Below are 13,303 nucleotides of genomic sequence, written 5' to 3' on the forward strand. Positions count from 1 at the left end.
AAAAAGAAATAAAGCCATTCAAATTGTAATTGGCAATAAATTTGAAATGGCCAAGACACCGAGACTAAAAATTTTCTATTAACTATCCATTGTCTTGGTTGCTTGTGCTCTCACTGTTTTCCTTTTGTCATTTTTAGCTTATATTATAAATCATTATACTCATAAGCTGGTAGGGACGAACAAGTTGCTTAAATGCTCTACGAAAAGAGGAGACACTTTTTGTGCGAAACACGAACGCATACATGAGTTATGACACCATTTTCGTGTGGAGGTATTTTTTTTTTTTTTTTTTTTTGAAAAAATTCAATAAATATATGCAAAAGGTGCTCAACTTTCTTTAGATATACAGCAGATCACCCTATAACATGATGACTCTTTCCGTGTTACCTAAATATATGAGGTATATGAGTCACTCAGCCGATCTGAATCGATTCAGTTATTTGCTATATTTACAGTAGCTTCCCTTAAGAACGAAGCTTAAGACACTATACGAGAACAATTGTTATGGCCACTGCGTAATCGATGTCTGAAATAAATGTATCAAAATTTGATAGGACATGTTTTCTGTCTCATTCTTTTACTATATTATACCAGGCTCTTCTTGCCGTAATCTCTCTCTCCCTCTCTCTCTCTCTCTCTCACTCAATCACTCACTTTCGCCATCAAATTATAAATTTTAATTAATTTTTATTATATAAAAACAAAATAGTAGTCAAAGTATCTCAACTAACAACTGAATTGTGTTCGGTTCAAATTTTAACTGCGCTAGGCTTTCCAATGCAACCAATAACACTGCATGCTGCTTGCTAGTGCTTCAAGCCTTCAGTTTTCGAATTTACTCCTTCGGCTACGTTAATTACAATAACATAAATATTATAAAAAAAAAATTTACCCAAACTTTTACGTTCTTTCACTTGCTCAACAACAAACAATTTTCACAAATTTAATTTCGGCATTTTACGAAAAAAAATTTGCTTAAAATTTCGCTAATTAATTGCATAGATGACAATCAAGGGTGAAACGAGGCCGATAATTAATCTTTTGTTTGCTTTCTAAAAAAATCATGACAATAAAAATCGAAAGGAATGATTACTAATACAGGTCTGCAACGTTCAAGCGAGTGCGATAGTAAAGCTTAAAGTAAAAGAAACGATCATAGCAAACTGTTACCCCGTTTTTTTTTTTTTCACAATTCGTTGCCAGGCGATTTCTAGTCAAAATTTCCATATTTCCATGTCCCCCCACACATGAAATCTCTGACTTGAGCTTTAACTCACTCACTCAGCAAAGATTCGATAGAGAGTCAAAATGAATTCATTGCTTTATCTCAATGTCCAAAGCAATTTATTACGCATCATGATATTATTGTCTTGATCGCCTCTGCAGTTGTGAGTGAGTAGAGAACTAAATGTTACCAGGACGCTTAGGAATATTTCCAAGATACAAGAAAGTGCTCATGACAGGTGGTCTTGATGTTTCCATGCTAAAATAGCAAATGCAGCTCAGCTACGTTAGCATCGTTTTTATTGCTTGCTCGGTCACTCTCTACCATTTTATAAGCGAAAATTCTGTTTAACTTTTCTCACTTTATATTACATAGCAAGTGTTAAGTGCATACGAAGCAAAGGGCGTATACACTTTGTCGTTTTGCAAATGCGTATACGCAATGGTATGCAAATATTTGCATATTTATGGGGAAAAAAACAAGCGTGGATTGGCTAGCATTGAAGATTAATAAATTTTATGTTAGTCAATAAATTTTAGTAAAATTTTGCTTATGAGGCTATGGAGATATTTCAAGACGTGTCTATGAATTTTTGTCTTATGTGAAATTTTCAAACAATCAGCCTAAGCTAAAGAGTTGCTTGGTCCATCCAAATGAAGCATGTTACACAACCTATGGTCAGGGAAAATTAGTTTAATAAAATTTAACATCTTTGTCTTTGTCACAACTTCCGTTGAATATATATATACGTCGCGTTGTCGCAAAGATATAACTTATGCGCTGGTGAAGATCACAACATTCTAAATAACTTTTCGAGAGTAATCCTCCGAAATACATTGCGGATCTATACGCTACGAGTTTTCTTAATGTAAACACAATTCAATACAAGAAATAGTTGTAACAAAATTATTAGGTGCTTGCATGTATTTTGGCCATTTTTTCCCTTCAAAAGGGAATTTGTTCAGCAAATTACTTCAATTTTTTTTATCTTCCTGGTGACATGGCGATACCGTGTATGGTAAAAATCATTAATGGTATTTTTGGTTTTAGCACTTTTTATACCCGACACCCTTTGTGATATAGGGTAAATTAAGTTTGTTCGAAAATGGGTAACACCAAGAAAGGCTTAAGACAAGACCATCTGTTGTTATACCGAGGAATTCAGAATCAGTTTTTGAATTGATCTAAGCTTGTCCGTCTGTCCGTCCATGTATTTTTGTGTTCAACCAACAGATTGCAATTTTTTGGATATAATATTTGATTAAAATTTCGTATATTGACGTAGTAGTCTGACCTAAGAACGAATTCTATTGAAAATGCTTGAGATCGATCCACATTTTCGATCACTTCCCGCTATGACGACTTTTAAAAATAAAGCGTAAAGAATTACAATTGTTAAAATTGTTTGACAAACCTTGCTGTGTAATAGGATTTCGACATTCTAAATTGTTATGAAAAATTTGGTTCGGTTAGGGCAATTTTTAAACCTCTCTCTCATATAAGCATTCTTACGAAAACTAAATCTTTATACCTTCAGATAATAATATAATTATTAATATTTTAGGAAATGTAAGCCTTTTTATGCCAAAAAAAAATCCTCATTTTTAATGCTTAACAATGAAGATACGATCAGGTCAGAAATTTGATATACAAATAAGTTGATCAAATTTGAACCACATAATTCCATTTTTTGGGCCTCACTCCATATTAGATTTCTCATCAAAAATAAGGCCTAGGGAGAGTAAATCTGGTTTATAGTTTTTATGATGAAAATTGACAAATAACAAAATGTTTGGAAATTCAATTAATTTTGGCAAATTTCGATCACGCCAAGTAATATATTGGGAATCGTTTAAGATGCCTTTGCCTAAGAGTATTATTATTAAAACGAATATTATCAAAGCGAATAGCTATACTAGGCGATCTGGTGTAGGATATTTAATTGCCGGTGTGGTCCGACTAGCATGTTCTTAATTGTTAAAATTTTGCAAATTTTCAAGCAGACTCACTTTATCAAATGTCGGATTTTCGTAGCACAGACGTATGCTTGCTGTCTCGACACAACTTTCTTTATTTCTTTATTTAGTCATTTGTTGTTTTTTATTTCTTGACTTGCTTTCGTCAATGTTTATTTATTTATTATTTATTTGTTTATTCGAAAGTATAGTAAGTTGATGGAGACGCTACGCAAACGATGTTCAATTGTCTGATGTCTGCAGACAAAAAGCCAATTGATTGCATTGGTCACGCTTATCAACTGAGGTTCATTCTTCTTCTCGCACACATCACCAAAATCCACGCTAGTTCACTTTCTCAAGTATGCTTTAAGCATTTAATTTTTGCATTTATCCTTTTGTGGTTTCAAATTACTATTCGTTGATGTGTAACAGATTTTCTACTACATTATTAAAATCACTAGACCTAATATCTAATACTAGAGATGATAGGCTATGCGGCTAATGCTCAATGCTTCGTTTAAGTCCAAGAATTTATATATTAATTAGTCTGAAAAATTATAATAATAATAATAATAACACTAATCACCGAAAGATGACGAGGGTATATTGATTTTTTCAAAACGTTTGCAACGCCCAGAACGAATCTGCAATTCGGAGACCATACAAAGTGCATCAAATTTTCTATCGATTTAAGCATGTCCGTCTATACGTCGTATGTGTAATGTCTGTTGCAAACATTCTCCTCGCCATTTGGCAAAAACATTGCAATAATATAATCATACTCTACGTCAGTTATGGTACGGAGGTATATAATACAAAAAAAAAAAAAAAAAATATGTAAAAAGATATGTATAACTTAGGTATTTTATCTCAAGAATCAGTGAAGTTGTATTGTGTGCAATTACAGTCGTTCTTGCGCTACGATTGCGTTTTCACTTGCTTTTCGTAGCATCATATCGTTCCTTCTCTAGTCTACCAAAATATTAAATTCGTTGAAAAGACAATTCACTGCTTTACGGATTTTTATGTTGTTGTTGAAAAGGGAAAGATGATGACAGTGATGAACTGAACAAAATAGAAGCGTAAAGAGTTTGTTGCAAAGAGTATAACGAACGGCTGCCTATAAGCTATCGAGGAAATGTTTGAGAAAACCATAACAATGTTTAAGAGAAGGATAAACACATATGAACAACGTCTAATCCTTGCTATTTTATAAGCGATTTGATATAAGTTTTATCAAAAAAAAAAAAAAAATGGTAAAGCGAGGTCTAACTAAAGCTATTAACAGTGAACTGAACAGTGTTGAGAGAAAGGTAGCGACAACAGCGCTGAAAATAATCATATTAGTGAAAAGCAGGCCAAAAATTATATACAATTGTGATCGGGTATTTTATACCCACCATCTTTGTCTTAGCAGAAAACTCAAGAATAGAGGGAACAAATTAAATTCTTATACTCTATAATAATGTGGGAGGGGCGTGGTTGATTTTAGCCATTTCGAACGGGAGAATACAAAACCAACCGGCAGACAATTGGGTGGACATGCGGACATTTTGATGTGCATTTCGAATTTAAGACTAAAGCCATGAATGTACAGCATCGTGAGGGTGTGGCTGATTTTTTTTTTTTTTTTTTTTTTGCGTTTTCATCCAGGTCCTACTGGATCTTTCGTCGAATATACGCGGAAATTATTACAGCTTTCTCTGCTGTAGTGTGCATGAGTAATAAGCAAAAAACTTTCTTTTTTTGCCTTCTGTGTTATCTGCTTTGCGTACCAAATTTATGATATCTTTGCCGATAAGTGAAAATACTTTTATCTATAGTTTTGTTATTTCGTTTGACATATAAAGATTCAATAATGAATGAATATGTGGTATGAACAAGAGAACCAGCGATCAAATATGAAAGTATTAAAGAGAGTTCTTCCCGAAATGAATTTCAAGGTTCGATGGTTTACATAGTTACCTTTTACTTAGACTTACTTTTATCACCGCTTACCAATCTATAAAATTTAATCATTTCTTCTTTGGTGCTTATTGGAATGGATTTCTGATGGAAGAAAATAAAATCACTTTAACTTATTTATTACGGTATATACATAGTGATGGGCAGACATACTACATATGATGTCCAATAAGCGAAAAATAATATGTTCTTCAGCTCTTTCTTTATTTCTTTCTTTTTTCCTTTCTCATATTAGTTGAGCTAGTCCGCTATTAAGATGTATTCTCAGATAAGCTATACATAAGAATGTCTTGAAAAAGAGCTCGGTTCGAAGTAATCAGTTTTTAATTCTCATGAGCAAGCCCGATTTTGCTTTGGAAAGTCTATTCAAATCTTCTTTCCATCTTAACGATAATGGAGCGGAAGAACGCGTTACTTACAACACTATAGGAACGAAGTTTTTGGTATATACCGATGCGAGTACAAACTATACCTGCTGGAGTTTTATAAAAATAAACATTTCGAGATAAGCAAAAATTCGGCTTAACTCGGACGATGGTTGGAGCATATATAGCCACCATTTACGTGACTTTACGTTAAACACTTATCTCATTGTGTAAAAATTCGAAATTTTTGGCCCGCATGGGCAATCGAATAAATCAAAAACGATCCAAATTACTAGAGTTAGGATTAATGATGAATCTTTTGAATTCCTTGAATGTATATTCATTTATTCGCTGTAACTTTGTTACAATTATTTCGTGTATTGTACTATTTTTTCAGTTAGGGAAACGATGGCACATGGGTCTGGATTACTCTCTTGGGATCCGGCCATGTAAGATAAGTAGATAACGCACTTCCTCTAAAGCTTTACGGATGCTATCGGAAATTTTGACAAATATATGATGTGTGTGTGTGTGTGTGTGTGTGTGTGTGTGTGTGTGTGTGCGAACATACTCGTTTATATACTATATATAAAGATAAATTATTCTTCTTCATTATGCAACCGTCTTTTTCAATTAGGAAAAATGTCTTCCTACATGGCATGTAAAAAATTTTCGCTGGCTATCTGACGGACACGCAATTTAGAACACTTCAATGTGAGTTAACATGTGAACGATGTAAACAAATTGTAATTTGTTTTTCACGTATGTGTGTATAACGTAACATATATTAAAACTCAGATGTGCTTACGTCCTTGCTTTGTAAATATTTAAAACAGTGTGCAACAACAACAAGATAGAAAATTTAAAATAGATTTTTTGTCGACAAAAAAAATGGGATTTAAAGGGCAAACCATAGGCCAAATATAGGCTAAACTAACAATGTTACATTAACAGGGACATAAGATAGTAGCCGATGCGTCCAGTGCCTTTTAACATATTATATATTACATATATAATATTACATGATCTTGTTATTTATTTCTCTCTCTGGTTAGACGAGATATTATCAAAGTAAGTATGAGTAAATTTGATAAATAAGTTTTGGTTGCCCAACCCTTTTAAAAGGAACGGCTTTGTTAGGCAAAACTATTTACCATCGGCAAACACTGCACAGTTCTAAAATATATTCGCAATAGAAATCACACACAGCCTAATCATCATAATTGTCGGATGCTTATATGTTCGTTGTAGTCGGAGATAACGGATAGTGTAGAGGTAATTAGCGCATTTATCATCGCATACCATTTTACTAATGGAATATGAAATCACATTCATTTATAGTAAACATATTTTTACGCTCCATTTTCGGTCAGTGATAGCGTTCTTAACTTTAATAAAATATTTTCTCCAAATGTCATCGGTGCTGCGCAACAGGCCCTAACCAAACCTGTATCATCATTATAATTATGCTGAAGGTCGAAACCTTTTCATTCCAAGCGAATTGTATTTCGATGATATATTTCCTACGTTTCTGTCGAATATTCTCCCTTTAGCATAGTTGTTGAATGGAAATGGAAACAAGATACCTATATGGCTCACAATACAAAGCGGTTCACAGCATTTCTAAAAAAATTAACCTCAACTCGAAACACTCTTAATAAGAAATTCTCTGCCGAAGGTCGAAACCTTTTCATTCCAAGCGGATTGTATTTCGATGATATATTTCCTACGTTTCCGTCGAATATTCTCCCTCTAGCATAGCAAAGCTGTTGAATGGATACAATAAGATACCTTTATAGCTTACAATACACAGCGATTCACAGCATTTCTAAAAAAATTAACCTCAACTCCAATCACCCTTAATAAGAAACTCTATCATATCAGTTTACCTATAGTTATCCTGAGTTTTATTTACTCAATTTGTTCCTTAAAGAAAATTTGTTTTCTTTGAAAATTATTCAATAATCGCGGCTCAGATTTGTTCCTCTTGCACAGTTACGCGATAGAATTGATGTAAAAATTTTAAGCTTATCAGCGGCATCCAGCGGTTCGTTACCAGTGAAATATTAAATTCATTCCTATTGACAAGTTCAAAAAATTTATAAAATCCTTTGCTCTACTTCATAAAAAAAAACAAGAAACTACGGATGTAAATAAATTTAATAACTGGCCAACTAACTGTTTTCGTTGCGTTTCTTTTGCTTAAAAATTTTCATGTTTCCGTGCCGCGTAGTCATTTTGTCTGACATAGATTTCGTAATTCACAGGATAAGGGCTATATACACGATAGCCGAAAAAAAAAAAAAAAATAAGAAAAAGAAAAAAAAAAAAAAAAAACAAAAATTTCTACATATATTCTTTTCTAGATATATGTATATATGTATATATGCGCGTATGTTTAATAAATACGTTTGTTTGTAAACGCAAAAAAATTCTATTTATTACGAGCGAGTTTAAAAATGAAAACTGAAAAATATTTATAACACTGTGTAATACTCTACCCTTGCGACCACTACAAACCAAAAAAAAAAAACAAAAAAAACAAAAAAAAGCAAAAATTCATTAAAGAAAGAAGCAAAAAAAAAAATTCCAATTTTTGACTTGAACAAGGTGTGTACGTATGTACGTATGTACGTATGTGCATAGAAGCTTATGTATATATATATATGTGTGTGTGTGTGTGTGTGTGTGTGTGTGTGTGTGTGTATAATGTAAGTGCGCGCGCTTACAGTAATATAGTTGCTTTCAAATGCTTCTCCTCTCTCTCTCTCTCACTCTCTCTCTTTCTCGCTCTTCCTTTTCCTCTTTCTTTTTTTTTTTTCTATCTTCTATTGTTTATTAAATTTAATACGATTTTTTAGCACAAGAACATGCTCAAGAGCATTTAACCAAGACGTAACATAAATTTACAGCTCGTATGCTTTTGCTGTTCATTTTTGGTTTTTCTTTTTTTTTTCTTTTTTTTTTTTTATATTTTATATATTTATTTATTTATATATTTATTTATTTATTTATTTTTTATTTCAATTTTTAAATTTATTCATTTTTAAAGTTACTTTTTATTTTAGTTTTATTGTTTGTTCGTATGTTTGAAGAATAGAAAAAAAAAAAAAACAACATTCCATTACATTTTGTTGTACTTTCACAACATTTGTTCCACAGCATTTCGGTAGCCATTGTTATTGCCGCTCTAGCTGGACCCCAGTGGTTATTCACGGAAGAGAAATTGCCGAATGTCAATTACAACGGTACCGCCAATTTTAACGCTATGGACGACGGTGCCTTCATTACAAAATATACGAAGTCAAGTTTGTGGATTCTTTGTACGACCATACAAGGTAAGCAAAGCAAATATTAAATAAATGCATAAAAGAGAAAAAGTACATGAATTTCATTACAGTACTCGCCGAACCTACGAAAGTAAAATCATAGTCAAAAGTTACATTTTAAAGTGAGAATATGCGTTTACCCTTAAGCTAATTTTGCTAAATCGCCATAAGCTACGTTGTTAATGTAAAACTTTAAATAAAAAAAAAAAAAAAAAATGTAACAAGCATAAGGGATAACACGAAGCGCGAATCCGTAGCCTATACATTGTCAATGGTCGAATTTTGTTTCTTGTAATTTTCGTTTTCGTTACGTCATCATCGAATCTCATGAATTTCTGTTCGCAAAGTAGCGCCAATCTATGCCTAAATTTGATGAATTAATGGCCATTTGACATTGTGTCTTTGTAAAGTTTCGCCTTTCTTATCGTACGCCTACTCAGAATGTCTGTCCAGCCTATGCAATTTTTGAATCAATTAATAGCGCGAATATTTTCAAATGACTAAAGAAAACGGGAGTGTACCGCATGTGAACCTCGACAATCATTATTCGCTATCACATAAAATTTATGCGTGCATATATGATCGGTGTAAAATTTTGAATCAACTTAGTTCTACGCGTTTGTCCGTCCGTCTATCTATTGTCCAATTGTTGTTGGAACGTTACCGGTCACACAAATGATAGCAAAATGCTGAAACCTCGCATGTATATCCTTAACGTAAAGTAGATCAGATTCACCCTGTGGTCACGCCCATGAAGGCAAAACTTTAATTAATATTCGGAAGCCGATATTGTTGTAAAACTTGAAATAAATACTTGGGGCGATGCTTAAAGAAAGATCGTGGAATTGATCTAAGGATACAACCACCTTAACTTACGCTAATATAATAGGAAAAGTAATCTAGAAATTACATAAAAATTTCGTTCGGCCAACGAGAACACGATCACAATAAAAAACTAGTTTACAATCTATTTCTCTTTTTCATTGTTACATTGTTTTCGATGAGAATGAACTCTGTTGCCTTACTTACCATACATACAATGGAGCAAATATCCTCGACATTTTTATACTAACAGAACAAGATGTAACTTGACGCTGTTTACTTGCGGTGCTCAAATCTCAACTAACTTAAATTCCGTGCGCATATTCGATTTCATATAAATCAAATTTCATTGAAAGCAAAGTTGTTCACTCGGAAGACGCGATCAACTTTTTTTCTATAAAAATGATTAAAAATGTATAGAATAGAGTTAAGGTGCGTTTATCTTTAAATACTCGTGTACTCGTGACTTTTTCTAGTCGTTCTAACGACGGATACATTTTAGTTCCTTCAGAAAAATACGTTTGTTTCTTCGCATGGGATGTCATATAATGGCCACGTCGAATTTGTTGTTGTAAAAAGTACGAAGAAATTCTAAAGGGAAGACGGCGATAAGTTTTTAGATTAGACCACCGATTAATAAAAAGAAATAGCAAGCAAGTTACACGCGCCGATTGAAGAAAGATGTGTGCGCTTGCAGTCATTGGAATCATTGCTGAAGAAGTTTTTATGCACCGAGTGTGAAATTGAAGCAGGTACATGTCTGAAATGTCTCTAACGAAATAAGCGAAACAACACGCACCGAGGTATATATCGGGTTATACTTTATAAATGGATATCTTGAACAAAACATACTATGCCAAGTGTTTAGTATTCATGACCCAGCGTGACCTTGCTTTAGAAAGTCTGTTCGAAATTTTCATTCAGTAAAATATTACAGAAAAACCGCCTTATTAATAATACCGTAACGACGATTTTTTTTTTTTTTTTTTTTGAAATATGTCGATAACACTACGAAGGGAATGTTATCCAAAAAAAAACATAAGTTAGATAGATGTTAGGAAATGGCGGTAACGAAAAATTGACTTATCATAGACGATGCTTGTGCAGCAAGTGCACCGCCATCGCTTATACGAATTTTCGATAAGAGCTTTGTTGTTGCAATCCTTGACCGATTTATCTTATATACTAAATGAAGGTAAATTACTCTTACAATGTAATTTTTTCCCAATTAGGAAACGTGTCTTCATCGGCTTAAAGTAATTTTACGCTTAAATATATTAAATCGTCTAACGAACGTATAATTTAGTATTCTTCAGTGTGAGTTGCAAATACAAACGATGAAAACAAATTATATTATATTTGGTAAGACATCTTTTGGTTTTTTCTTTCCTGCATAGTTCATACGTATAGCATGTACTTTTAGAGCATATAAACACTTAAGGAGCATGGAAGTGTGCTTGTACACTCTTGCTTTGTAAAAATTTCACATTTAAAATATGTGACGTCATAGTAAGAAACCTATAATAAAATAATGAGAATGAAAAAGCAAGAAATCAAATGGCAGCTGAAGTAACAGCAACACTTCTTTTAACGTTAACACGAATCTGAAGAAGCTCCCAGTCCCATCTAATATCGTACCTTTCAAGAAAAACACAAAATGATTCGAGAACTTATCGTTGAGTTCGCTTGGGTTTTTATCGAATTCTTTATGCGAATTGGAAATAGAGTGCGACAAACCGACAAACCACTAATAATATAAGTAGAAAAGAATTTTTATTCCCAAGTCTAAGAATATCCATCTAAACGCTTAAGCTTCCAAATTGTATTATGTAAGAGAACTGCAGCGTATTATACTTCCAAGGTAAGATGCAAAAAAATATCGTTGTGATACACTGTGTTCAACTAGTAAAACATGTAGTAGGAAACCATCCCTCTAATAATTATAAATATAATCAGAAAGTGCCACAAAAAAAAAAAAAAAAAAAAAAAAACCGTTTACTTGAAACTTTATTATATCATTTACACAAATTATATCAAGGATCGTATCAAAAATATCTCAATAAATATAAAACGAGATATGCACACAAACTCAATAATTTAGCCGTTAACTTTGGGCGTATTTGTTAAAGCGTCAGAACCAATTTGATCCCGATCACGCATATCCTTATAAATATCAGTAACAATTGCTTGGAAATGTTTCTAGACGCATTTCCATGCGATGTGAAAGATGTGAGAAGACGGATACCACCACTAAAGACACTAGCAATAACGATTAATAGGTACGAAGCCAAACCCTTGCATGACAACGCTCGGTCATACTTACGACGAGTTGTGAAGGATATACTCTTGTAGTTCGCATGGGCAGTTCAGCCGCATTCAGCGTAGTCACCAGATGTAGCGGCTTCTAAATACCGCCTGTTCAGATCGATGCAGATACGTGGTTTCGAAATGCTGAAGAAATGGTAAAGCGGACCGATGATTGAATCACTGCCAGACCGATGTCATGCCATGTTGCCAGAAAGATGCGAAAAATTGTTGAAAATTATGAAAAATATTTTGATGATATGTGAAAGAATGATGAGATAGATAGGTGCAGGCGCCTGTAGAAAACGTGAAAGAAAAAGCCTTTTTGCTCTGCTGCTCTCTGCATGCTTCATGACAAGCATCAAAAGCTAAATTGACTCAAAGCGACCTACTCTATACTTCTAGCGTTAAAATATATATACGTAAAGAGAAAAAAAAGTTAGAACTAATTGTTAATGATAGGTAGGCTCACACGCAATTGATTTGTGCGCAAACAATCGTACTCGTTAATTGAAACTGAACCGCTGCAAGTAAGTGAAAATATTGGTTGCATACATGCGAAGAAAAAAAAATTCCTTTTGATATTTTCACATTAAAGAAAGATAGTTTTAAGCAAACGGGTGGCGAATGGCACACAATTCATTTGAGTTCAATAGGTTGAGTTCACAAGAGGAAATCAAATGACCGAGTATATGCGTAAATATCTTCGGTATGTTTGCCTAACAAAAAAGAAAAAAATATATATCATATACTTTTACATGTTAAGGGCAATTAGTTCCAATATATATATATATTGAGACGTTTATTTTGAAAGTAGGGCAAGTCTATCTTTGCAAAAAAATGAAAATAGTGACAATTATCGATAAAACTTAATAGAATTTTTTCATCTTCAGGCAATTAATAGTAAAAAAAAAACCAGATTCCCTACATATGGAAATTTCGTCCGTCAAGCGTAATGTAAGAATGTTTATAATGGAAGCAGTGCATTCCTTTTGCTGTTTACAAGAGGCGCTATCTTATCCTTTAGCTAATACTAAATATGCATTCATTCGCAATTTCTCTTCAACTTTTTTTGATGTTCGCGGATATCGAGAGCTTTGCACCAATTTTCGTCACCCATCATCACCTTAGCGACTTACACTCTAATCTAATTTTTAATCTCATGGATTGCAAGTGGATTTGAATAATTCATATACTAACAAACAACGATATTTTTGATAATTATATGAAAAACAAAGCTTAACCTAATGAAATAATATTTTTATGTAGACATCGGCGTAAGTGAAAATCCAATGAGGAGAAACATTTAAGACTCTTCACATATTTAGCCAAGAA

At 33.1% G+C, this 13,303-nt stretch overlaps 1 protein-coding gene across 1 annotated transcript in view; it reads left to right on the plus strand.

Annotated features, from left to right (window-relative positions):
• LOC119642285 (ras guanine nucleotide exchange factor B-like) overlaps positions 1-13,303 on the plus strand; it is a 73,841-nt gene that overhangs the window by 3,689 nt on the left and 56,849 nt on the right. The window contains exon 2 of the mRNA XM_038041382.1: positions 8,676-8,851. Coding sequence (XP_037897310.1) covers positions 8,676-8,851 — 176 coding nt within the window. The remainder of the gene's footprint in view (positions 1-8,675; positions 8,852-13,303) is intronic.

Source organism: Glossina fuscipes, unplaced genomic scaffold, assembly GCF_014805625.2.
Source record: "Glossina fuscipes isolate IAEA_lab_2018 unplaced genomic scaffold, Yale_Gfus_2 0, whole genome shotgun sequence".
Taxonomy (NCBI): domain Eukaryota; kingdom Metazoa; phylum Arthropoda; class Insecta; order Diptera; family Glossinidae; genus Glossina; species Glossina fuscipes.